The sequence below is a fragment of the Tasmannia lanceolata genome, unplaced genomic scaffold (genome assembly GCF_043159265.1).
Source record: "Tasmannia lanceolata isolate RefF3 unplaced genomic scaffold, GAP_Taslan_0.1 ptg000012l, whole genome shotgun sequence".
Taxonomy (NCBI): Eukaryota; Viridiplantae; Streptophyta; class Magnoliopsida; order Canellales; family Winteraceae; genus Tasmannia; species Tasmannia lanceolata.
Genome location: NW_027518689.1, coordinates 31,097,813 through 31,125,730, shown reverse-complemented (window position 1 = coordinate 31,125,730; position 27,918 = coordinate 31,097,813). Strand labels below are relative to the sequence as shown.

Genomic DNA, 27,918 nt, shown 5'->3' with positions numbered 1-27,918 from the left:
CACTGATCCAGTGTTTGAGTTTGAGAAAGGGTCACCATTGCCCCCATCTCATATTCAGAACCATCTCTCCTCATCCTTTTATATGTTTTCTCTTTCTCACATTGGTTCTTCACCAATCATAGTTTGCAAAACGCGATTCAGCAAAAAAAAAAAAAGGACAGAAAAATTCAGAGTTTAATATGATATTGGTTCCAAAAAAAAAAAACATAGTAAAAATAACAGAAACACAAAAAATGATTCAAACTTTTGTCATTCCCAAAATACAGCGGGTATAAAGTTGGAAAGTTGGCCAAAAAGAGTGATAGTGATCAATTAGGTGCAATGTGAATCATTGGATCACATCTAGTCGCATCCCAACAATCAGAAGCCGATTGCGTGCAATCCAAGCCGTGGATTGACAATCTAGTGGTTATGGGTGAGGACGCCATTTTCCCATTGAGGCCGAACCTAAACCTGTGCTCGAGAGATAGCTGTCCATACACTGATAAGGGGTGTATGGATTCTCGAGAAGAGAGGAGCCGTGGTGGTCCCCCCCCCCTGCGGACTGCCCGGAACCCACGAGTGAATAGAAAGTTAGATCTACATTGGATCTCACCTGAATCGCCCCATCTATCCTCCTGAGGAGAAGTTTGGTTTCAAACTCCGGTTCGAACAAGAAGAGTACGCCATGCTAATGTGCCTTGGATGATCCACATCTCTGGGTCAGGCGCTGTTTTACACAAATTGTGGTCAGTTTTTTTTTTGTTTTTTTTTTTAAAAAAAAAACTTTTAAATGGAGTATTAAACGGCAAACCAATAAAAAACACATTTCTGTTTGTTTAAAACTGTGTTTTGCTAACTATGGTTCCAATTATTCACCAAGGGATAAAATCTGGAATCTCTTCTAAGTGGGAAGGAGGTTTGCAACTCCCTCACACATAATATGACAAAAGTTTCCTCTGTAAAGGGCTTACTCCAACCTTGCCCTATCAATTTTTTCTCTTATTCCTCTTTTAAAAAAAAAAAATTCTCTTTCTTCTTCTAGTCTAGTTAGTATAACCAAATTTGGCTGAAGCATGTAACATTGAAGATGAACACGATCTTGCTTTAAAAAATATATATGAAGTTTGAATCACAGTGTTGGTATATTTGATGAAGGGTTTGGCAGATTGAATCTAAGAGAAATCACAAAAACTTGTTGAATAAACGGAGCAGATTCAAAATAAAAATAGACATCAACAACAGCCAATAAAACCTATTAACTAAATACAAAAGAGCAGTTTATTTTAATGGAAATGCAAAACAGAATTATATCTGGTCTCTTAGTACTGAATCAATGTAATACACCTGCTGTGTTACTATTTTCTAATCACTCAAAATTAAACAAGTACCTAAACCAGATCCCTGTTTAAAATATGAAAATCAGCTGAGAAATCTGAAATTTTAGGAGCAACCCCTATAATTCGCATAGCCCAGTATCCATCATTTTCAGGAGAATGTGGATATAAAAATTGCAAGCTCAGACTGTATCCACAGTTAGTAAATCAAAAGAAAATGGGGACTATTAATGATATTTACATTTTGTACAAACTGATCATAGGAAGATTAAGAGATCAAGTTAACTCAGATTTTCTTTATCATCTCTATTTATGGATAAATACCACATTTTAAGAAAGTTGCACACATCTCACACATCAAAGCTTCAAAGTACAATGGATGAAATTCTACCAATTAGTGAAGCACCCGAGTGCTAGGAAGTCAAAAATGGCACTTGGAAGGAGGTGAACAAGAATACACCCTTGATAGAAAGTGTTCCAAACATATTGTTCTATAGATTTGCCTCTATAGAGGGTGAAGGTAAGCGCAACCAAAAAACTGTGTCTCTGTATCTTTAATCTGATTTCTTCAAAACTACCATTCATGGACAGATTAAAATGAGGACTAACTCATTTTCAAATCTTATAGAAATAAGTGTGTTTGCTATATTGAAATTAAATATAGTAGATGAAGACACCGTACTTTAATAAATATAAATCAGAATGTGCAAAAGTATAGGCTAGCACAATTTCCATAATGAAACAAATTTCAGCAGAAAAAAACAGAGGGGAGAGCGGGTGAGAAATAAATCCAAATCAACAGAAATTGCACCGAAGAAACAGACATGGAATATAAAAGAGAACATGATGGCTAGGAACATAACAGAGAACATGACCTTGGATAGGAGAGAATGGAAGAAAATGATCCATGTAGATAGAACCCAACTAGTATCAGGATTAGACTCAGTCAATTTGATCCGGGTAGACTCTTTCACCTTCTTCATGAAAATTTTCTAAAGGATTCATTAGCCGACCCCAACTAGTTTGGGACAAAGGCTTAGTTGAGTTGAGTTGAGCAACAGAAATTGCACCAAAGAAACAGACATGGAAATAAAATTTAATCCACCCAGTCCAATGAATCTAAAAAAAATACAATTGATTCTAATAATTCTTAACACCTTCCTATATTTTGTAGTTTTTATTACCCTCTACAATGGAGATGCACAGAGAAATCCAATGGTTGTGGGTGGTTAAGCTTTGGCTAATCGCAATTGAACCTTCAGAGTTCAGACATCATCTTGAAATAGTCCCTTCTTAGAATGTATGCATCGTTCGGGCAACCTATTGGGGCCAACTGTGTCAACCATGTGTTGCTAAAAAACAAAACAATCCCGTGAGAAATCACAACACAGCAACTTATTTAATTGACTTCTTTCTCTGTGCAAACTACACTTGTTCTGTTTTGGTGGAAACAAGACATTAGGATTTATAAAGGAGAGAAGGGTATGCCTCCAATTCGTAGTGGACACAAGGAACGAGATGGTACTTATTGGGAATGCATTTGTGTTGGCTTTGGGATGTTTGGGCATCAGGATTTTATTTGCATGGTTGATTGTGGTTTCAGTTGTCAGTTCAGAATGTTTTGCAAAAGGACTAAAATATTATAAACAAACAATGTGTTCTTGTAAAAAGTAGGTGGAAGGCTAAAATGGGAATGGAATGAATGAATTGATGAATGTTGAGGTGGGTATTTTTGTTATTTTGTCATTAATTCTGTTGGGTTCATTTTAGTTATGTGTTTCATGTTAGAAATGAATTGTTGCTATCTGTAGATGAAAACGAGGCGTGAATTAAAATCCAAGGAACTATTATCAACTTTCTACATTAGATGATAATTTGGAATCTCATAATGCTTCAAAGAAAGAAAAAAGCATGCAATCTTCATTGCTTCATTTTTTCTAGAAGGCATCTTTTAGATTAGCAATAAAAATTCAACCCGATATTTCCCATATATGATGCTAAATGGAAAGCTAAGTTAAAATCTCCAAATGAAGGAACAATACCTTAATGAAGTCATTCAACAACAAAGAGCGCTCCCTCGAGTAATCGGCTTTAAATACCAAAGAAGCAATAAAAAGAAAAAAGAAATCATTTTAGCGACTTTAAATACAAAAGAAATCTGGCATTATTAGACATTTTAAAAGACTAGGTAGCTATGCTAGCTAAAAAGACTATCAGGTAAGAAATGGCTCTAACGCGATAGCATATTTTATGTGAAACACTCATGCGACAACATAGAATCAGGCCATTGAACTGCTTACAAATTCAATTAAAGTCCAAATTGTCGTACAAATAAACTCAAATCTGTTTTAGACATGACCTTGATGGAGGATTTTATATAGAATTATTGGAAGGTGAAAATTATTATAATGGGTGAGAGTAAAAAAAGCATAAAGTATAAAGAAATGTATCTAGATACATAAATATATGTTAAATTTACAAACAGATATAAGAAATACCTGAAACAAGAAGACAAACATCCTAAATGCACGAGTGACCAAGATGGTTCTGTAGCATGGAAAGTTTCTAAAAATATGCCACTCTTGTCACATAAAAAGAAAACTTTTATAAACAAAGACATCACTATCCAAAGTATATTTCCTTGGATGAAACAAAAATGCCAGCAAGGAACCACATGCCACAAACAATAATCAGATAATTCATCAAAGACATAACTTGCTTATCACTAAAATACAATGACAATTAAATTTTTGTGTACAGTCCGCTTGATAATCGTGCCAAGAAAGTCTCGGTAACTATCAGAAGAAGAGTTCTGATCAAAAACACTCAGTAAATTAACTACAACTTACGCATAAACACCTGTGAAAATTAAAACATTATCATCAGCATTTATGAATAGATTTACTAAGGACTTTATTTTATGGGGTCTAGGTTTCATTTTCTTCCTCCACAAATACAGAAATATAAAATGTTTGGCTAAATTTTGTTGGGATTTATTTTGCAAAAGAGTGATTTCTTCTAGAAAATGGGTTCCCAAAACAACCATTCCCAACCATTCTTTCCTCTTACTATCATACAGAGCATGGACTGAGATCAACTACTATGCCCATTAACATTGTCAAAAACACAGGCACTACAGGCATTGCTTCCAGCCAGCAGTATATCCCAGACCTTATGCTCACAACTTTGGCTTCGACAATTGCCGGTAGATGAGCTCCTTTCTGCCACCTGTCTCATCTCTAATTTTTTGGAAGGAAGAGAGATGTGGCCAGCAAATATCTTATCTGTCCATTGTATCCTTCCAGCATACTGACGGATATATTGCAGTCAAATGCTCTCCTTCACTCATTGGCAATGTTAAACAACTCTTCTAATGTTCTATAGTTAACTCCCCATTTCTCCTAAGCAAGGTTTTAAATTTCGGTCCTCACTGAAACCGAAATTTCGGTCGAAATTCGGTAGAAGATATTGAAATCCCATGGCTATCAGGTGAGGTTTGCAGCCAATTGAAGGGACAGAATCTACAGGATCATTATACCCTAGCAAATTGCTGAGGCTTGATCACCCGGTTCTCCAAAGGCAAATTCCTTCATGAAAGAAACCCCTTTTCAATTCTTCGCAGGCCCTATTAGAAAGGGGGCATTCTCTATCAGTACACTATTAATTGGATTATCTTAACCCTTTGATCATCATCACCTCAATAAAAATGGTGTAATTTTGGATTTTTAAAATTCTAAAAAGATGGCTTCTTCACCAAGGTGCTTATAACAGACTTAAGATCATTAGATCAAGATAGGGCAGCAATAGCATATGGTCTCTATCAGATGAACAGATCCTGTAACCCATATAACTTCTATGGGTACACAGATGACAACTTGTGTCATCACCAATAACACAGACATTCCGTTTCTTCCTAGTAAAACTCATATGAAAAAAAAATATAGTACACGACCCTAGAATTATTCGTTAGTGATAATAATTAACCACAATATCTTGAGACAAAAAATGGTGAAAATAGTCTACAACAGTAAGATGTAAAGAAGAATAACTTCAAAAATAGCTACTAACAGAAGACAATGCCCACAGATGCATAACCCAACTATCATGTCAGCAATCTAATATATCCAATTATGTTCATTGCTGCAAGCAAGAAAACACTTTACCACCACCTCACCTAAATCTGGTGATATACAGAATGAATAGTGTCGCAGAGACTTAGGGAGTCATGAACCAGTCTAGGCCTTAAACTTCATTTTGATTTTGTGATTGAATCACAAAAAGCTCACCTATTGTTTTTTTTTTTTTTTTCTGAATGGTAATCCATTTAGTTTAAACTTCCCTAATGTCAGCTAGATGCTATTACAAATTCACAAAAAGCCATCAACAACCAATCGGAAAAATATTTATAAAAAAAAACCAGTGTGATTATCAAAACAAGGAGTGCAGATATCACCTCCATTTACTTCTGAGCAACTTCACTTCAGTTTATCTTATAGCCATGTAGCTACTCTGTAGACAGCTGGTCGCTTTTTTTACACTTTTTCTAGTGGATTTTGGGGAGCCAAAGACCTTCCAAAATCTAAGTGTTTCATCTGCCGCAGCTGATGCCACAGTGAAACCATCAGGGAGTGCAGATTTTGGGGAGTGCAGATATCACCTCCATTTACTTCTGAGCAACTTCACTTCAGTTTATCTTATAGCCATGTAGCTACTCTGGAGACAGCTGGTCTCTTTTTTTACACTTTTTCCAGAGACAGAAGTAGTGGATTTTGGGGAGCCAAAGACCTTCCAAAATCTAAGTGTTTCATCTGCCGCAGCTGATGCCACAGTGAAACCATCAGGACTCTGCAGAACAGAAGGAAATTACATTTATTCAAAGTTTTTGCCTTGATATGACTAAAAATATCAAGCGATGAAATTAGTGCAACTAAAACAAACCTGCGCAAGATGTAAAACCCGAGCAGTATGCCCTTTAATTTCTGTTATCTTTTTCATGGATGGAAACTTCCACAAAATGAGCTGATTCTCACTAAACCCATGAGAGCTCAGGAGTTCTTTTTCATGACGATTCCATTGCAAGGAACATACTTGTGACTCTGTATCCACACTGTTCATAAGGGCACCGGTGCGAGTATTCCAAAACTTGATACATTTATCTGCCGTCCCCCCACCAGATGCTAACAGATAACTTTGGTACGGGCACCATGCCAGGGCCTTAACTGCGGCTTCATGAGCATCCAAGCGATGGAGATATCGACCCGAATGATAATTACCCACATCCCATATGTATAAAAGGTTGTCGTTACCTCCACTAGCCAGTTGTTTACCAGATGGCGACCACCTTAACCCACACACTTCTTGTTCATGAGCATCCAATCTGGATATGATATGATTGTTTATTCTCACTGCATCAGGGTGATAATTAGCATGTCAATTAGAAGAAACATGATTTTTAAACCTTAGAAGTGAAAAGAGTTGGATCAGGCACTGACCATCATGGTTAAATATTTTACTATCTCGACCACCAGAGCTTAGAATGGAACCATTCCACGATAAACTTCCAACTCGGTCAGAATGACCCCTCAAGGACCTTATCTGAATAATCAAAATTATATATTGTCATTATAAAGTATAACAAGCCTGGAAATGAGATTATTGGGTGGAAAATGAGAGCAAAAATTGGTTTGCTTACCTTCTTTAATGACAAAGAATCCCAAATTTGAACTTCAGAGTTATTCAGACCAACTGCAATATGTGTACCATCCAAAGCCCAAGAAACACTTGTAATAGGCCCATCATCTTCTCTAACTTCTGGCAATTCTTCTGTGGCGGAATTGGCAGCATTCCATAGGTATAGAGTATTACCAAGGCCAATTGCCACAACATTGGTTGAACTCCAGTCAAGCAGGTTCAGATAATAATCATCAACTATATCAGGAGCATCTAGGGTTCGCTCAGCAGTCTGCAGTTACAAAAGCAATGTTGGTTTGGAATGGCAACTAAGAAAATTGGTTGGAAGCTCAGCTTGATGAGTATGCATTTTAAAGGGTAAGGATATACCTGAGAAATATGACGAGGAACTCTCCGTTGCTTCTTAGGAATTGGAAGCCAATCTTCAGTGCTACTCAAAATAGAATCGAATTCGCACTTCACCGGCTTTGCCTTGAAAATGAATATGCGACTATCTTTTTCTGAAACATTGTGATCCTTTAGAACAATATTTGCCAGTTGTTTCCTGTACTCTTCCTGCAAAAAAAACAAAAACAAAAAAGAAACATATGATATTTCTTAGAGCAGAAAGACATGTACAAACATCATGGATGCCATGGGTGGCATCATGGATAAAATGGTGCAATGGAAAATCCAAATCCTTGTAAAAAAAAAATTTATTTGTTTTTTAATGGGTTTTTTTTGTATATTGTGAATTCCCCAAAATAAAGACATTTGTATCCTTATATATTTTATATTGTGGTTTTCCCTATTCCATTGCATGAGTAACCCTCCTGCAACATCAATCTCTATTCATCCGATTGGCCACACAAACCCTAGACAGCACTCCAAAGCAAAAGTTTACCTTTTCAACTGCCACCAATTATGGGTGTGTCTTACCTCTACCATTGACCCCATTGAACCATCCTCCTATACCAAGGCATCTAACGACCCACAATCCACGTGCCATAGTTGAGACATTTGTATATTGTGGCTTTTTTTTAAGACATTTTTAATGGATTTTTTTTGTATATTGTGGTTTTCCCAAAATAGAGACATTTGTATCCTTATATATTTTATATTGTGGTTTTCCCTATTCCATTGCATGAGTAACCCTCCCTACAACATCAACCTCTATATATCCAATGGCCACACGAACCCTAGACATCACTCCAAAGCAAAAGTTTACCTTTCCAACTGCCACCAATTACGGGTGTGTCTTACCTCTACCATTGACCCCATTGAACCATCCTCGTATACCAAGGCATCTAAAGACCCACAATCCACGTGCCATAGTTGATGAATTTAATGCAATTCTAAAAAAATCACTCGGGTGTTGTTCCTCCAAATCCTTCTTCCTAACTCGAATCCTATCATGAACTAAGAAGAGCCTCGATCCCCACTGTAATCACAGTTTCGTTCCAAAGAGTTAGGCCATGTACATGTATTCTTTCGTATAACCTTCTAAAAAAGCCAGGATGGGCATATTCTGTGGTACATTTTAAGTATTTTCTAGTCTTGGGTTGCCTTTAGAGAGTCATTGAATTTTATAAATGATTTCCATGTGCCATTGGAGAGCTTGGACTATAATCTACAGAAGATACAAGTTTTCCTCTCAATAGTATTAACTTGCGATTTTCATTCATGTTACAAGTGCATACATGGTTTCCAGTTCTTGTTTTTTTATTAATCATGGAAAAATCATGGAAGGTTCTTATTTTGAAATAGATAACAACGCAGTTTATTACTCTTTTTATGCACTTCATGCATGTAGCATTTCATTCAATATTCCAAATTTTGGGGAAGCTTTAGCAGCTTTTTAAAGGAAGAATTTAAGAAGAACAAGCCAAAATGAGGCGAAAAAAGCTGGAATCAGTGTCTTCATTCCTAAATTTCTAACAAAACGGAGAAAGAGAGCAAAACTGATGAATTCAAAATGATAACAAAGGCTGAAATTACAAAGGCATAAAATATAGACTAACCGTATTAGGGGAAACCAGTCCCTCAGGCTCCTTATTCTTCGATCTCAGCAAAAACTGCGCAACATCAAAATCCATAGCAGACCTAACCGGAATAAAGCGATCTCCCTACAAGATAATAACAAGAAATCCGCAACAAACCCAATTTAGAAAAATCATAAAACAGCATCTACAGAGAGAGAAAAAAGAGATGGGTTTCATTAAAATACCAAATTTCTTGAGGGTTTTCTTGTAAAAAGCCTTCTGCGTGTGAGATCACCTTCTCCTGATCTGGGTCTCCTGTCATTAGGGTTGAAAGATGGAAAATCCATCATATCAAACAAGAAGAAAAAAATAGGGATAAACCTGCGGAATACCAAATGATAATAATAAGAACCCAGAAAAAAACCCTAGAAGAGAAGAGAAGAAAAAATCAATGGCATAAACAGGCAAGAATGCAGAAATATGATGCAATTAAATGAATCTTTATGAGAGCTTTTCTCTTCGAAATGCAGAATCGCGAGTATTTAGATCAGTGAGCGAGAGCTTTTAGGGTTCGTGATCGAGAGAGAGAGAGAGAGAGAGAGAGTTATTTTAGAAATGTCGTTTCAGGGTTTATATTGAGGATCCCAAAAGCCTGACGAATATAGAAAGTAGCTAACGGTCATATCAACGTCATCCTTATTTTTCAAACACAAAAGAGGGGTTTCGCCCAATCGGACCTTTGAAGCGGTCTCAAGAACCCCCCTGGGCTGGCCCATTATACATGTATGGTGATGGGGACGCTTTAATTCGCTTTTATAACGGCCAACGAAAATCAGTAATCGGACGGTTCTTGTGAAAAACCTTTTTAACATATGTTTTTCGAGATTTGCTAGCGACCAGCAAAGAAGGCGTTTCGCGCCTGGGCTGTTGCATGTAAGAGCAGCCACATATGTTCTGATTTTGTCTTATTGATTTAATTCATATGAATTGGATGCAACATCCCAAGAGCAGATTGCCTTCTGCGATGTCCCTGGTAAATTCCTATGGTTTTATATGGATGTCTAACAATGGCTCACTTTTTTTTTTATCAGAGTGGGACCAAATGTGCGAATAAGATTGGTGGTGGAGTAGTATGACAATGCCACTAAGGGTGGTTATTCGGTTATAACCGAACCGAAATAACCGAAATTTGATAACCAAAATTATTTCGGTTATCAAATTTCGGTAACCAAAACCGAACCAAAATTTTAAAAAACCGAACCGAAACCGAACTAATTAAAAATTCGGATAACCGAATAGTGAGAGAAAAAAAGGGAAAAAAGCAAAATCTTTGTTTCGATCGGAGGGCTAGGATGATCCAATCGAAATGATTTTTTGAGCATAACCTAATTAAGTTGTGATCAATCAAATGGACGGTTTCGATCATCCTTTGGAGTGCCCATATCACATCTTTTTTTGAAAAAAATAATGATTTTTATCATTAATTCGGTTATTTCAGTTAACCGAATTTTTTTTGGAGATAACCGAAACAGAAACCGAACCGAAATGGAAAAAAACCGAACCGAACCGACCGAACCAATTCGGTTTGGTTCGGTTATTCGGTTTTAACCAAATAATGAACACCCCTAAATGCCACTGGTTAGAAAAGATAGGGCCACTAGCAAAATGGGATTTCGATTGGAAAATAAAGACTAAATTACATGTTGTGACTTGTAAGTTGTAACACATAACGAGGAAAACAAGTGAGCTCGAATCCCCATAATAATAATAAAAACAAAAACAAAAACAAACAAACTGGAAATAACCAAATCGTTGGTCAAATTCCATTTTCCTTATATGTTAATTTAGGCATTTCCACCACTACCAATTACTCCAAAGTTGGTTGTAATTGGTTGTTTCAAATGGTGTCATAGCAAAGGTCCTGGGCTCAAACCTCCTCGATATGAAAAATCAACATGGAATGACCAACCCAAAAAGAGGGGCCACATGTGCCACATTGTAGGTCAACCCTAAAAAAGAAGGGCCACACGTGAGGGGGAGTGTTAAAGTATAAAAAACTAAATGACGCCTTCTCCGACAGCTTAAGCTTTTGGAGTAACTGGTAGTTTCACAAATCAAGCATGATGAACATACATCAATGAGTGGTTTGATATTCACTGTTGGTGGGGGAGCTATGTCATGGGCCTTTAATAAGCAAACATGAATTATTAGTTCTACTATGACAACAAAATTTATTGTAATAGGTTCCTATTATCAAGAATCAAAGTGGCTAAACATATATTATTAGAAATTCTAATTTAGCATAAACCTATACTGTCAATATATTTGCATTACAATATAAAGGCCACTCTATCATGGGTGTATAATTATGTCTATAATGGTAAGTTTGGACATATAGGACTTTGACATTATTCTATTAAATAGTTAGCCAATAATGGAATAGTAATTCTTAATAGGTTATATATATATATATATATATATATGTGTGTGTGTGTTAAAGTGCTTTAGTTGAAGGGACACTTTTGATAAGTGTACCTATATGAGTGTGGAAATGATGTCACTTCCTATGAGGCCTAGCTAGTCTCTAGAGTGCTTCTGAAACCAAGATATAGACATAAGACTCACACACAGCTTCTTGAAATTACCTAAAGAGATGAAATCTTATTTGTGAAATGTATCGGATTGGCCATATATAATTGCTAGTTCAATGATATGTCTATCATACCAACATGGTCAATTTTGATATATTCTCACCAAGTGAAATTTCAAATCGTGATATACCTGCATAAGAATTCCAAGTCTAATGAGATATATGTTTTCTTTGATTTTGAAAATGGTGAGTGATTGTTGGAAATTTTCAAAATAATAGTGTTTTAGAAAATAGTTTTTAAAATAATGAGCTAATTTGAAAACAGGTGCTTTTGAAAGTACGGTAGAAAGGCTTGTGGGAAGAGTAAAAGTTTAGCCTCACGTAGGAAAGTGACAAGAGTTCTTTTAAAGCACATGTCTTTTGTAGCATGTCCACATGCGTGCCTGCGCAGAGCATGGACGTGTTGATCTTAATCGGTTGGTATCATCATGTGAGATCGTACAATGATTGGATGAGATCAATCATGAATGAGTGCAATTTGGATCACAGGGTTGCGCCCAATTGCATATCAATGATCGAACTTGATTAAGTGTGATCTAGACCGCATGATGACAACCATAGGTGTACCAAAGATCGAAACTTGATCGGCAAGATTGTGACCCAATGTGCACCAACAATTGACACTCGAACAGGAGCAATCTGGATCACAGGTTAGCGATCAGTCGTGATCCAAGGGTCAAATGATCACTATGGGGCGAGAGTGTTTTACTCTAGCCAACTGTCACGATCTGGAGTCGAGCTAGCCAACTGTCACGATCTGGAGTCGATATTGACTGTAGAATTGCGATCGGATGCGATCTAACGGTCAAATTTCAGCTCGCATTGAACAAATGCAATTAAATGGTGCAATTCAAATTGAAAGGCACCAATAAGTCCATAAAAGGACAAGGAATCCATCGTTTGTAATGCAATACACAGTTCTAGTAGCAACTATCAAATTTAATTTTCCAAAGCCTTTGTACACTCTATTTTTATTTTTGGTTCTCTCTTGTAATCTGTTATTCTGCAGAAACTGAAACCATTGTCTTCACAAAACCAGTGTCTTCAGAGTTATCAAATCCAAAGGTGTCTTGGGTCTGTTTCCATTTGTGTACAACGAAGATGTATCAGGAGATATACTACTGGACTTCATTGCATCATGGAGGCAAATTTGCAGGAACCTATGCACATCAATTCTTCAATTGGTTCAAATATCAATTGAATTACCTATGTCAATCAAGTATTTATAGGAAATTGGTATTGAAACCCCCAAATTTAGGCATTTCCATCTGTTTGCTCTATTACATTTGCTTTTACTCTTTCACACTGGACAAACTGACATGAGTCTCATGCCTAGTGTTAAGAATGCCTATACCACTATCCCCTATTTACACACTTAACTTCCCAAATTTTCCTACCAAGGTTGAAATTTGCATCCCTTAGAACACCAAGCAAAAGTGAATTAAATATGGATAAGAACCCCAAACTAATAAAAATGATAAGAACAAAGAGCTTCCTTTATACAAAACTATGGGTAACCTATTAAACCCAAATGTTTCTTTCATGACATTCAGTACTCAGTCTCTCCATAATAAAAGAAGGGAGCAGCCCAAGTGTTTCTTTCATGACATTCACTACTCAATCTCTCCATAATACAACAAGGGAGCAGCCTACACAACTGACCTACAACCCCCACCATCATATATCTACATCTGTAAGGAAACCAAAACATAAAATTTTCTTTCTTTAAAAATAAAATAAAATAAAAAATATTTTCCTTATGGTATGCATGGGTTCACCGACCCAAATGACGTGAATCTTCTTAAGAATGGCTGAGCCTGCAACAAAATATTTGACCTCCACTGGTTCTTGGATTACCCTCTTGAGTTCAGTGTTCGAGAAATTTTAGATTCCAAGTTCTGACAGAGGTCACCGGATTTGAGTTCTTCCAAGAGATGAGGCTCCTATATCGCTGTCGGTGTTCTGCACAACAGCAATGTATCTCTCATTTAGATTTTTATATGTGTTAAGGTAGAAATGGTGCACTAAAGAAAAAATGTCAAGTATAAATAAGTAGATTTCAGACTAGACAAGGCAAAAAAATATCAGTTGTGAAATTCAGAAGGTTTCAGACTAGGCAAGGAGGCAAAGACAATTTCATTCAGTAGAAACTTCAGATGGGTTACAAATATTTTATTTTGAGAGAACCCCTCCTAAAAGAGATTTTCCATTTGTTGAGAAATTCTGGTTAGATAAAAAAAAGGTGAGATGCACTACAATGAATTTCTCTGTTCTCATTAATACACTACTTACCTGAGACTTTGGACAAGGGAACACATTCCAAAACCGTAGTGTCTCGTCTCCTGCTCCTGTGACAATTGTCTGAGAAAAGGAACAACTATTAAAATCATTAATGAAAAAGGCACCTACAAGTGGAGAGTAAAGGAATGCATTGCAGAACCCTCAGATAAACAAAAAAGGCAACATAAGGAATGGCAGAACAAGGACTACATCACCTGCCCATCAGGTGAGATGGCAAGATAAAGAACTCTATAGGTATGGCCAGTAAGAGTGGCTAACTACAGTAAGAAATAATTTATATAAACTGATTAGTAAATGGAGGTATTGATTATTTGAGAGAAGTTATAGATGCATGATAGCATGTGTACCTTTGACATTGCTGGATATCTCCACACAATTATTTGATTTTGGGAGTAGCCATGGGTGCTGACGAGTTCATTGACATTCTTGGACCACACAAGATTACATACCTGCACCACAAGTGATAGTGTTGGTGAGTATCTTATAATACCTGTTGAAGCAACTTTTCTAAGAATTCTGATACACTTCTCCTGAGTTATCGAATAGAAAAACTTTTTCTACTCAGAGAGTAGAAAAACTTTTGACATTCGCAAATGCTCTCATGTCTGAGTAGTAAAGAGAATTCCTTTAGTGAGGGGGTAAAATGGTCTCTTATCCCGTTTTCAAGTTTCAGTCTCTGTTAAGCTGAACCAACTTATAAAAAAAAGGTAAGGACTTTGACCATTCCATTTTCTTTTCAAAGAATTTTCAGGATCATATTGCCTGCAAAAAGGCTAAAAGAAGCATACTACTTCAGTCCTTAAATGATTTAATTTCTAGTTCAAGCACTGCCCTGCACCCTCTTCCTCCAATGCCAAGCCCTGTCACTTCACCCAAGAAAGAACAATGGACATAGTTTCAAACCACACCATAAGCCCAAGCCAAGGATAGGTTGTTTACAAAATACCTTAGACGAAAACAAGTGCCTACAATGGCATTCCATGCATGGGGATATCTATGGTGAATGGTCCTGCGGATTATTTAAATGCATAAGCTTGATCACGATTAACATTATTTGTTTGTTCATTACTTCAACTTACATGCTTCCACTAATGCATTCTGGTTAGGTGTGTCTTTAAAAACATGACAAGGCTGGTTGTTTCATTTAGAGAGCAAAGGCAAATTTTAATTTACAGAAATCAACTCGAACATAAATTGAAATGGTTATATACAAAACCAGAATTTCTGAATTTAGCCCAAGTCCATTGGTTAGAAGCAAATGTTAAAAAATCATCCAGGAATTTCTGAATTTAGCCCAAGTCCATTGGTTAGAAGCAAATGTTAAAAAATCATCCACAAGAAAGCGTAGATGCAAGATGCCACAAACACATGCATGACATAGGCTGAAACACATGTACCATAAATAATTTAAGAAGACCTGGATCTGACATAGCAGGGATGGAAAAAAAATATTGAAATAAAGCAGATCGACATAACCTCAACTCAACTCAACTCGACTCAACTAAGCCTTTGTCCCAAACTAGTTGGGGTCGGCTAATGAATACTTTAGAAAATTTTCATGAAGAAGGTGAAAGAATCTACCCGGCTCAAATTGACTAAGTCTAATCCTGACACTAGTTGGGTTCGTCTACATGGATCATTTTCTTCCATTCTCTCCTATCCAAGGTCATGTTCTCTATTATGTTCCTAGCTATCAAATCTTTCCTCACTGTTTCTACTCAAGTTGTTTTCGGTCTGCCCCTTCATCTTTTTACTCCATCAACTTGGCATGAGTCACTTCTTCTCACTGGAGCATCCAAAGGCCTGCGTTGGATATGCCCAAACCATCTCAAGCGGTGCTCTCTCATCTTCTCTTCAATTGGTGCCACTCCCACCTTTTTACGGATGTCTTCATTTTTAATTCTATCTAACCTTGTGTGGCTGATATTTAAGTCGTCTGCAAAGGGGGTTAATATGGAAAGAATATTGACATAAAGACACCATGTCACAGTTCGACCACATGTGTGGCACATACGCATGGTGATCATCTCTATTGATCAGGTGGGCCACCACTACAACCACCAACTGCATTGGTCCACTATGATTGGATGATTGTATCCTTTTGATCATCGTCACTTGAAAAAAAGGTTGATTTAGGATTTATAAGATCTAAAAAGGCGTCTCTTCCATCAAGATGTTGATCATGGACTTAAGATCAGTCTATCGAGATGCGGCCAGCAATAGTAGATGGCCACGTAATGGCCTACCACATGAATGGATCCAATAACCCATATAATTGTTACACGTGTACAACTGACAACTAGTGTTGCCCCTAATGGAGATGCAATGTTTCTTCATAGTATAACTCATATAGAAATAAATATAGTATGCAACATGGAATAATTCATTATTGACAATATTCAACTGTGAAAATTGGCTAACAATAGTAAGATGTGAAGAAGGATAATTGCAAAGCCAATAACTACGAGCTGAAGATAATGCCCGCAAATGCATAACCCCACCATCATGTTAGTAATCTAATGTCTCCAACTCTAATAATGTTCGTTGCTGCAAGCAGAAAACCCTCTTGTCACGACCTCACCTAATGTGGGGAACTATTGAATGAGCAATGTTTTTTTTTTTTTTGAATGGTCAAAGATTTCATTGAAAGGACCGAGATGGTCAAAAAATTCAAAGAGAAAAAACAAGGGGAAGAAGCAAATCGCTATATACAAGCAAATAAAGAAAGCACTACAAAAAAGTCAAGAAGGAAGAAAGTCATATTGCTCCAAAGCCTCCAAAAAAACCCCGCTCCTTGCTAAATTATCCGTCACTCCATTGGCCGATCTCCTCATATGACGGAAGGAAATACTAGAGATATCCACAATGTCCTTTAGCTCATTAAAGAAGTCAGCAAAATGCTAAGGGAAAATATGAGAGCCGGATAACCTTCGAATCACATTGAATGAACAGTGTTGGGTTATCAGAAAGGCTATGACAATGGATAAACTTAACACATTACTCATTCAAGTAAGCATGACCATTCCCCATGTATATGTAAGTAATATGCATATTGACACATCATCATCCAGTTCCTCCACTTCAAGATAAAGCCCAATCTTCCCAGTAACAGAGAAGATCCATAATTTATATGTTGCAGGGCTTTTCCTTATTGATATTAACAATAATGCCAAAGGACTCCATCCAAAATTTGTCTCCTACAGAGACGCCTTGAATTGTTGCTTTCTTGCAGACAGAGAAATACTCTTGAACTAATAACACCTTTTTTTGCCTTTTTTCTTAGCAACACAACTTCAATGAAGCCTAAATTAGAAACTTCTTTTTTGAATGGTGCCTAGGATAGAAACTAATGCCTTCTGCTTTTCTCCATACCTTTATTTTTGTCCCCAAAATGATGTACCAAGCAGTCCCTCAAAGGGATCCATCCAAAATTTGTATCCTTTCTACAGAGGCCCCTTGAAATATTGCTTTCTTGCAGCCATAAAAATACTCTTGCACTCATGAGAATAACACGTTCTTTTTCCCAAGCAACCCAACTTCAAAGAACCCTAGCTTAGAAGACATATGCCTTTTTTTTTCTTCTCCACTCCTTTATCTCAACCCCCCCCCCCCCCCCCCCCCCCCACACACACACACACAAAGAAAGATATGCTAAGCAGTCCCTCAAAGGGGTCCAACGAACAACATCTGCTTCAAAATTAACAGATTGAAATGTACCCACACAACCAGTTAGCTAAGAAGGCCCAACCAATAAGTTCTCTCAAATTTGAAGCAAGAGCCTTTTCAATATTTATCTTTGTAATTTCTAACTAATGCTCCAATTCCAACTCCACATCGCTGATTTTATCCTGGAAAATTTCCCCACCGCATTCTCGCATTCAAGCAGTAACTAAACACCTCCAACAAGTCTTTCTGAAACACTTTCATATTTGAAGAACTTCTCTTAAACCTTTTTCCAGAAAAAACCAACACAAAAAAGATGGCTTTTTTTGGTAGGGGAAAAAAGTCATCTTTTGTGGGGACCCCGGACACGCGAGAGCCCAGCCCGGGAGGAATGAATGGTTCCCTGGCGCTTCATGGGACAAACGTTCGCAGCCCCCCTCCCTCTAATCTAACCCTACCTCGCTCGCCCAGGCCTGCCGGCACAATAAGAGAATGAGGGAGCTAATCTGCTTGCTTGTGCAGGCGAGGACCGCTCGGCTAGGGCGCGCCAAAAAAAGCCATCTTTTGTGTGTTGGTTATTTCTGGAAAAGGTTTAAGAGAAGTTTTTCAAAAATGAAAGTGTGCAGATGACTTGATCTGACTTGAATTCCCTAACAAGAACCTACCACACTTGGGTGGAAGGACTTACTAGGCCAAAATGTCAAAATACAAAATAGAAGAAATTAGAATTTTTGTTTGTACTGTCTGAAGCCATTGTGTCGCTGAACGGAGGAAAGCTCAAATGAAGGGCTGACTCGCTGTGTGTTTCCTTAATTGACTCATTCTAATCCTAGTTTTTGTAACTTTTGTTGAAAACAATATATATTAAAACTTATTTACTTGTATAGTTAAACACTGAAACAACACATGCAGTTTTGCATTTATTCTTGTATAAGTTGGGGAAAAAGGGATAACATGGGGAGTAGAATCTTAAGACCGTGTTATATGTGTATTCTAGAAAGCATACCAATCAAACGAATGGAGATGCATCTCCTACCACTAGCGTTTAAGAGTTTTATCTTGTAAAAATTTAAGTAGGTACAAGACCTGAGCAGCCAAGATGGGACAACCCAGAACGATTACAAGAAAAATCTCACTTCTATGCATTTTGATATTTAGATTCTTTCGATCTCTAACATTTCGTTGTATTTGTATTGATCAAGTGCATCCATAGTAAAGCTGTCCAAGTTGTTAACAATAGAGCAGTAGATTTCACAAATTTCTCCTGAGTTCAGTTTTATGCGCATTTTCATTTTATCCCACACTACTAATGCCCTTTTCCCTTTTTTACGGTTCTTTAGATCTTTCTATTGTTTGCATAAACATTTGAAGCTCTTACGAAGACAAGCCAAAAAAATTGACCTCATGCAAGCACAGGGGCCATTGCACTCAAAGTTTGATGGCATCATATTTTGGTTTATGCAATGCATAGTTTCCAGTGGTGACACCAAATTAACAGTTCTCATAAATGATACCTGACTGCCAGTGTCCATGCAGCTCAGATGAGAGTTTGAAGTTGTATTCCAAAAACGAATGCATCGGTCGGCAGTCCCACCACCAGAAGCAAGAAGCCCATGCATATGTGGGGACCAGGAGATAGCTTTTACAGCTGCCGTGTGCTCACAGTACTTGAGAACAGGCTGTGTTGAATGTTGGTTCCAAACAAAAAGCTGCACAGGGGCAATGCTAAGGAAAAAGTAAAATGTTTGCCATTGAGAAAAAGAGAATAAATAAATAAATAACCAAATGAAAATAGAAGAATGATAGACTGAAGGGCTCCCTTGCGAACAAGCACTTACAAGGGCACACCTGTTGGTAATTGTCAAGAAAGTGCCTTTATTGGTCATTTAATTTTATATTTGTCAACGTCTTTTCGGTATTTTTCTATGCCACTTTCTTGAGATGGACCAATGGGGGCACCCTTGTAACTGGTTCTTGGAAGGGCGCCCTTCATTCTATCGTTCCTCATGAAAATAACATATCATGAACCAGTGTGCATAACGAGGAAGTGAAACCAACTCACCCGATTATCATTACCACCAGATGCTAGTTCACGGTTATCATAAGACCACTTCAGTCCACAAACCTAAATCAACAGACCATTGCCCGTCAAGGCCAATACATAGCTGTAATACTCAATGCAGCAGAAAAAACTAGAATAGAACTGATAATTATTTTAGAAGATTGTTAATCAATAATAAGAACCAGATTATTGCATCTAAAGTGAACAAGGACATGCCCACAGGTTTATATAATTAGTAAGGTTTTAAATATTGGCCGAAATACCGAACTTTCATATTTCGATTGGGAATGAAACCGAACTTTCGGTAATCTCAGCCAAAATTTTGGCTGAAATTTCAGGAAAACATAATTTTTTTCCAGAAATTTTCTTTTTTTCCGAAAATTTGGCATAGTAATGAAATCCCCCCTCTCCCCCGGAATGTTGGCCAAAATTTCAATTTCGGCCAAAGCCGAAACCGAAACCAAAATTTAAAACCTTGATAATTAGAGAATTTGATCAGATGGAGAGAGATAAATTCGATACTCAAACCTAAGCATGCCAAGATATCCAGAATCCCAAATTTCTGCCGAAATTTCAGAAAATTTGGCAAAAATTTTCGTAATTTCGGCCAAAATTTCGGGAAAATTTAATATTTTCCGAAATTTTGGCATAGTAATGAAATTTGTTTTTTTTTCCTTGAATCTCGGCCGAAATTTCGATTTCAGCCAAAACCGAAACCGAAACTGAAATTTAAAACCTTGATAGTTAGAGGATTTGATCAGATAAGATAAATTCAATGCTCAAACCCAAGCATGCTAAGATATCATGAACATGTAAAGAGATGAGTTTCAAACAAATGCAAAACTAACCTCTGACTTGTGCCCTGTGAGTTTGCTAACAGAATCTTCCTCAGCACGAATATCACGTTGAAGAATGGTCTTGTCCCGACTAGCTGAAGACAATAGAGACGAACTCCAGGCTAGAGCTCCAACTCGCATACGATGTCCCTCCATGGTCCTTACCCTTCTACAGCGAGATGCATCCCATATCTACGCAGAATAAAAGTTCAAGGTAATCAAACAACTAAACTTTAGGTTTAAGAAACTAAGCATTAGATAAAATGCAATATATTCAATTCCTCACATGAAGCTTAAATATTATGAACAAATCACAACTAACAGGAACTAAAGACAGTGTATAAGATGAACAGAGTAGAACAGGTTTCTTGTTTTCTCATGGATATCTCAGGTGAGTACTATTTATAAATTTAGGGGTTAGTTCCACAGATAGTTGGGGAATTACTGGTATTTTCCATTAATAATCAATTTCCTAGTTATTTTTAGTTTTCAATTCTAGATGCCTGCATCCGGTTTTTCAAATTTTATTCTGGGTTAGGGTTTTGGAATGTTTTCTATCAATATATGTTTTACGTAATCAAAGAAAATTAGAGTTGAAGGATTTGAGGGAATTGACTTTTAAGGGTGGTCCTTTGGGAAATCATTGCAAGAAAGATAATCTAGACCCTGATATTTGTTCTTGTGTCATAGGAATCAGAGGAAGGTCACCAATTGAAGTCAGGACTCATTAAAACATGCTCTCAAAAATAATACTCAAAGGAAGGCCCCTTTTTCAACAACAAAAAGAGAAGATAATGAGCAAAGTGAGATCAAACAGCATATACAAAAAGCTCAAAATCCCTTCAACAGATCAGCTCTCTCATCCATCCATCCGAATGTCCATGTGCCCAATTGTCCTATCATCTTATCGCCCAACCTTTCAACAATCGTTGATGAGAAAGCCTACAATAAAGATCGTTGGACTTTCTATTTCTCCAGCCCTCGCATTCCAACAAGCAAAGAAAACAACGAATACCAAGAGAAAAGAAAACCATGAAAACCGCCTCATTATCAAACAATGTTGACGAGAAGTCACCCAAACTAAAGGATCCATCTAGGATCATCATATTACCCAACCTTTCGAGGTTTGTTGATGAGAAAGACTGCAATAAAGATCATGGGACTTTCAATTTCTCCAGTCCTCTCATTTCAAAAAGCAAAGAAAACAATGAGAACCAAGAGAGGAAAAAAAGATTGAAAACCACCCATTTATTGAACGATGTCGATAATGTTTTAAAAATTTCTCATCATTCAAAGAAATTGAAAAATATTGAAGAGAAGACTCCCCAACCGAAGGATACATCAAGAATCACTAAACAGATGAACATTCTGGAACTGACAATTTTGCAAAGCGTAGTTGAAAAGACAAAATCATAAGACAGGGAAGTTTCAACTTTCAACTGTAAAAGTGATAGTAATATTTGTAAGAAATGCAAAAAAATCCAACATTGGACACCATTGATGTTACGAATGGAGCTTGATTTTTGAAGTGTCAAGTGATGAAGTATGCATGAAAGGCTATGCACCGAAGCTGAATAAAGTAGCTAAGGAAAAGGAAAATGCATGGTCCAGATATCAGTACTCTTCAAGAAGAGGGACTGCGTCCTGATTTCATAAGCGATTTGGAGCTTTGCCAATATTTTTCTGAAAGAGAGTTTTTTTTAAAGAAAATCTGAATTTTATTAAAATGAAAGATAAATCTATTAGAGAAGAGGACATCCACGCTTAATCAGTGGGAACAACGTTACAACCAGCAAGAAATTCCCTACTAATTCCTCTTTAGGAAAGCTCATCAGCCATCTGGTTGGCAAGACGGGGGATGTGTGTGTGTGTGTGTGTGTGTGTGTGTGTGTGTGTGTGTGTGTGTGTGTGTGTGTGTGTTGTTGTTGTTGTTGTTGTTGGTGTGGGGTGCGGGGGTACCCGGGACAAACATTGCTAGCCGTTTGTCCTTAGCTTCTCTACACCAAGATATTTCTTTCCACTTCCTCAAAGCATCATAGAAAAAGGCTGAAGGATAATTTAAACTTTGATTATGGAAATCACCACTCACAAATGGGAATCATTTTCATCGAAAGCACTAGAATTACGCTCGTTCCATATATCGCATGTAATAGAAAATAGGGTAATGTGCCAAGTACTTTTCAACAAGTGAAACAATGTGGCAACTTGTCACCAATTCTCCTAAAGACCTTGGGAATGAGTTAGAAATAGCCACGGCACCCTAAAGCTTTTAACCATAGTTGCAAGAATGGAAAACAAACGCGAGAAGCGATGTAGGAAGTGGAAGAGGGAAGTGAGGGGTCTAAAAAAAGAGAGAAAATGTGTGTAGAGGAAAATTCCAACGAGGAGCGTGTGAAGCGGAAAATACTAAGAAAGCGATGGGGAAGGTAAAGAAGAAACAATGTGGGAAGCGTCAGGGGAAGTGGGTATGAAGGTTATAATACACCTCATCGGAGAGCTCGTGAAAAGACATAGGATTACAGTAAGTTAGGGAGGAAAGGTTACTGTAGATTAGGGTTGTAAGTAGTTAAAGAGGATACACATTTTAGGGATTTAAAGTTTACAAGCTTGAAATTTTATTCATATGGATATGATGTTAAACTATAGAAAATAATAAACTATATAAGCTTTATTTGAGACTTAAAATGAGTTGTGCAGGTTTTAATATCGCCTATCCAACAAACGGGCGATATAAACCTGCTCAACCTTTTCCGCAGACTCAACAAGAAGTCTCCCTAATATCTTTGGAATGTCTTCCGAAACACCAAGACAATTCTACCTTAACGTCTACCCACTAGTAAGTGTCAACAATCGAAGCCATCTTATCGGAGCCTCAGTCTTTGAAGAATAAAATAGTACCAAAGTGGCATGACAAAAAGGACCCATGCAAATGAATTTCAACATTCAATATTCATATCCTTCAAACAAAATTCAAAAGCAACTTGAGAAAGTGTCCACTCGATGAACTTGCAGAGGATTCATTCTTTTCAACTAGAAAGATGATGGAGAACAAGGGGCAAACGGTTGTATATTACTTTTTTTTTAATAGCAGGGTTGTTAATTACTTTTTCCTTCATTTTCCCGTAAGTAGTCTAGGTAAGATAATTTTGCAAAGATTTTAGGGTTGTTCCATAAATAGTTAGGATTTCATGGTAGTTTCCCTTTAATTGTCAATTTATTGGCTACAATGCTTTCCCTATCTTCATAGCTTCCTATTTGTTGCTTCTTCTTCTTCTTTTTCAAAAGATGATGAATTAATTACTGCATAAAGAGATTACATGGGGGACAAGGAGTACCCAAAGATAGGGCCATAAAGGTCCGCTAAATATGCATACAAAACAAAGAAAAACAGAAATAAGAGCTGAAAAGATTATCCTGCCCGAGTGTCTGCCCCAATTGCGAACTCATTGACAGAGAGAGTCCCACAATACACCCTCTTTGGCCAGCCTGTCAGCCAATACGTTTGCCGACCTCCTACGGTGCTGGATTTCTGGATGAATGATATGGATTAGATCCCTAATTTCTGCAATGTAGGACTGCAGCTTCAAAGGTCCCTCCGATTCACCATTAGCCCAAGCAATGGCGTTTGATGATGAGTTGCCTTCAATGATGAGTTTGGGATCACTATTTGTTGCTTCTTAATTTTTAGTTAAAGTTTAGCGTTTGGGACTTTTCTCGATAAATGTTTTGTGTAATCAGAAAAGCTTAGAGTTGAAGAAATTCAGAGATATATAATTTAGTTCCTAGGGTATTTCCATAAGAAACCCTTGAAAATGAGAATAATCTAGAGCAGTGACATTTTTTCCTTGCATCAGTTACATGGTTCTCTTAGAGAAAGACTGGAATAGCACAAAACCACTCTTCTCAAAATCATGTGGCATACAAAATTGTAGGGATAAGAACTGTCTAGGAGCATAAGTTGCAACCCAAAATACAGAGCTTTAGTTCCCAAGCACTGAGCTGGGGCATTAACCACTTGCTATAACTCCAATGATACCACACCACTGTCCTATAATATGTGGGTTGAAACAACTGCCCAATGCAATAAAATGCTCTTTGCAAGTGCCATAAAAATTCCATGTTTAGAATGACTATATGCTGGTTTTCAACATAACTCACCTGGACTTTGCCGAGATTAGTTCCAACAGCCAAATGTGTGCCCCGCTGTGCCCAACCCACTGAACAAACGCTATCATCCACTCCTAAGTCGCACAACTTGGTCACCTGAATTGTCACACCAAGAAACAAGCCATTCAACAACAGAAGGCCCCATGTCGACGCCAAAACACAGATACAAAGGACAGCTTTGCAATTACAATGACAACAGTTGAGTGAGCAAAACAATCATAGGGAAATTAAAAAAAATGTACATTTCTGATTCAACCTCGAATTGAAAAGGAAAACTGAGCCGAAACACAAATAGATGTGTCAAACAATAGAGCAGACAGCTTTGCAATTACAATGACAACACAGAAAAGGGAACAATAGAGGACAGCTTTGCAATTACAATGACAACAGTTGAGTGACTAAAACAATCAGTGGAAATGTGAAACAACCAATTACTCCAAAAGTTTAATTGGTTTTTTCACATGATATAAGAGCTATTGCCTCACAGCACATCCTGGGTTCAAAACCCAACAACTCCTTGATATTAAAAATCCACATGTACGGCCAACCCAAAAGAGGGGCCACATGTGCCATGTGTAAGGCCAACCCAAAAAAGAGGGGCCACAACTGAAGGGGAGTGTTGAAGTATAAATGATTAGATAACACGAACTCTTAACAGCTTAAGCTCTTGGAGTAATTGGTTGTTTCACAGAAAAAAAAAGGTAAAATTATGATTCTACCTCCAATTGAAAAGGAAAACTGATCCCTTTTAGTGGATAAAAGAAAAAAACTAGCTTTGAGACAAAATTCCTCACCTTACTACTGCAAGCATTCCAGAGATAAACACAATTACCCAAACCCACAGCCAACACATTATGCGAAGACCAATCGACAAGATTCAGATAAAAATCGTCTTGCAATGCAGGGGCATCCAGCACCTTCAACAACACCCATACATAAAAATCAAACCCCCAAACCAAAACAAACTAAAATGCATAAAACTCCAATCCAAACTACAGCCTCTTAAAAAAAACTCAAAAAATAAAAATAAAATCTTACCTTGTAAGGGGACCGAGCTACCTTCCTAGGTGTCTTTGGCGGGCTATGAATAACTCCAGGCAATGCCCCATCAAAGCCCACCGGAGAAAAGGAATAAGACGAACAACGCCGAATCTCGGTCTTGTATCTAAATATATTTCTACTAGGAGTACTAATAGATGAAGAAGGAGAAGGTGAATTCATACCATTAGGCCAAAACCCAGAAGATTTATTGGGTGTTAAGGGCGAAACAACACCAGAATCAGGCCCAAAAAGAACAGACTTAAGAAGGGTTGAATAAGGGCTTGAACCATCCTCTAATGAAGAAGGATTTGAAGAAGGGGAAATATCGAATAAGGCAAAATTTGAAGCTGATCTGATGGGAATAAAACGGTCACTATAGATGGTTGTGGAGGAGGGTGAAGGATAAGAAGAGGGTGTGGGATAGGATGGTGTTTGGAGGTTGGGAATTGACATTGTAGGAGGGAGATTGAGTTGGGACGAAAAGGGTCTTTGAGAATTACTTTGATTCTCCATTGAAGAGATTATAAAAGCTCACCTGTTTTTAGAAACTCTGTTAGTTTCTTCTTTTTCTTCTTCTAGCAGTGGTTTCTGGTTTAAGAAACAAATTTTTGTGACAAATTTTTTGCTTGTGATCCGAAGGGAGAAGAAATATGACCGTTTTTTTTCCTTGCCTTATAGGCTTATATCGACTCTATTTAGGGTGGAGGTATTTGCAGTTTCCAACCGATGCTGGGTTGGCACTTGCATGTTTTGATATTTGCACGAACTTTCCTTGTCTTTTCTTTTTTACTTGGCTTTCAAGAGCAATTTGAGGAGGCTACGAATGGTTGCACTACCATGTATTAATGATTGCACAAAATTCACTTGTCTTTTCTTTTTTAATTGGCATTTTCCGGAACTGTGATAAGCTTTGGCAGCTGGTTAAATAGTAAAAGACAAGATGAGTTGGTGCCAATATCATTAGCCTTGGGAATTGTACCAGCCTTTGACAACTCGTCTAAACAGTTTTTTTTTCCTTGACCTACAAGTTATAAGGACTCTAGTTTGGGTGGTACTGGTCAACTTGGGTCGGGTGGGGTTGAGGTTTTGCTTAAAAACTGAATAAGAATCAACCCGAACCCAACCCAAATTTTAAGGTAAAAGCTCAACCCGAATTTTCGAAAATCCACCCGAGTTGCACCCCTCAGCAGTTGCTTTGTTGACCGATGTTAGCACTAGCATGTTTTGTTAAATGTACGAGCTTTCCTTGTCTTTTCTTTTTTAATTGGATTTCAAGGGCATTATGGGAAGGCTAGTAATGTTGGCACGATCATGTATTAATAACTGCAAATTGGCTTTTGAGAGCTTTATGGGAACTGTACTAAGCTCTGACAGCTGGTTAAATAGTAAAAGACAAGATGATTTAGTGCAATTATCAATACATACTAGTGACATTATTATTAGCGTTTGGGAAGTGTGATAACTTTTGATAGCTCGTTAAATAATAAAAGACAAGATGAGTTAGTACAATTATCAAAACATGCGTTCATCTTTCAGCATTTAAATGATAGTAGTGCCAATGTCATTGGCCTTCCATCTTTAATGATAGTTAGGTACACTTCTTAACTAGTATTAGCTAGGGAAAGTGTATCTTTAAACCATTAACTAGCCGGGCCCCACTTGGACAAGATATATAACAAAAATCAGACGGTTGGAAAAAAGCAGCAGTCCATGTTTATTTTTTAAAAAATATTCAACTAAAAGTTGACGGTTAGGATTGTTTGGTATAGGAGATATTTGGGCATGATGAATGGTTTGGATCATCAAACAAGGAAGTGGTTTTTTATCTTAAGAAAATGAGGGCAAATTTGGATTGCGCGGAATTAATCAGAATTTACATCATATTCTGATGCCCATTCCAATTCTCTCTTAAACATAGTGAGAAAAATATAAAAATTTTAATTCAAAAAAATTCTAATAAGAATTCCATGTTGGAATCAGAAAACCATCACCTAGATCGGGAAACAGATACCTACAAATTTCACCCTCTATTACCGCGCTGGTGTCAATTCTGCCCCCTTGATTCCATTCTCTTTCTCAACCAAATGACAGAATTGAGCGGGATTGGAATCGGGTTACCATTCTAGCCACTTATTCCAGCAATAGGAAAGCAGGGAAAAAAGTATATATACTAATTGGGTGGTGATGCATGTGCATCTCGCACTATCACGAGATCAAGGGTTAAGATCGT

General features: G+C 37.3%; 2 protein-coding genes across 4 annotated transcripts; both read right to left on the bottom strand.

Moving 5' to 3' along the window:
- Positions 1-158: 158 nt before the first annotated feature.
- On the bottom strand, positions 159-9,585 carry LOC143887826 (cell division cycle 20.2, cofactor of APC complex-like). 3 transcript variants are annotated; one of them, XR_013254399.1, is made up of 9 exons: positions 9,214-9,585; positions 9,008-9,112; positions 7,377-7,562; positions 7,009-7,278; positions 6,809-6,911; positions 6,255-6,721; positions 5,770-6,161; positions 3,359-3,405; positions 159-709 (listed from the first exon to the last, which is right to left on the bottom strand). XR_013254399.1 is itself a non-coding variant. In XM_077392021.1 (7 exons), exons 1-7 carry the CDS (start codon positions 9,316-9,318, stop codon positions 6,006-6,008), a joined length of 1,392 nt encoding a protein of 463 aa, XP_077248136.1. In that variant the 5' UTR covers positions 9,319-9,585; the 3' UTR covers positions 5,408-6,005. The 3 variants fall into 3 exon arrangements, 1 of the variants encoding a protein (XP_077248136.1); XR_013254400.1 differs by lacking the exon at positions 3,359-3,405; XM_077392021.1 differs by lacking the exons at positions 159-709; positions 3,359-3,405 and having other exon boundaries at positions 5,408-6,161.
- Positions 9,586-13,098: 3,513 nt separating this feature from the next.
- LOC143887184 (B-type cell cycle switch protein ccs52A-like) lies at positions 13,099-26,429 on the bottom strand. Its single transcript, XM_077391288.1, has 10 exons — positions 25,686-26,429; positions 25,442-25,564; positions 24,639-24,743; positions 20,493-20,672; positions 19,645-19,707; positions 19,097-19,291; positions 14,267-14,368; positions 14,114-14,176; positions 13,911-13,979; positions 13,099-13,580 (listed from the first exon to the last, which is right to left on the bottom strand). Exons 1-10 carry the CDS (start codon positions 26,199-26,201, stop codon positions 13,527-13,529), a joined length of 1,470 nt encoding a protein of 489 aa, XP_077247403.1. The 5' UTR covers positions 26,202-26,429; the 3' UTR covers positions 13,099-13,526.
- Positions 26,430-27,918: the final 1,489 nt, after the last annotated feature.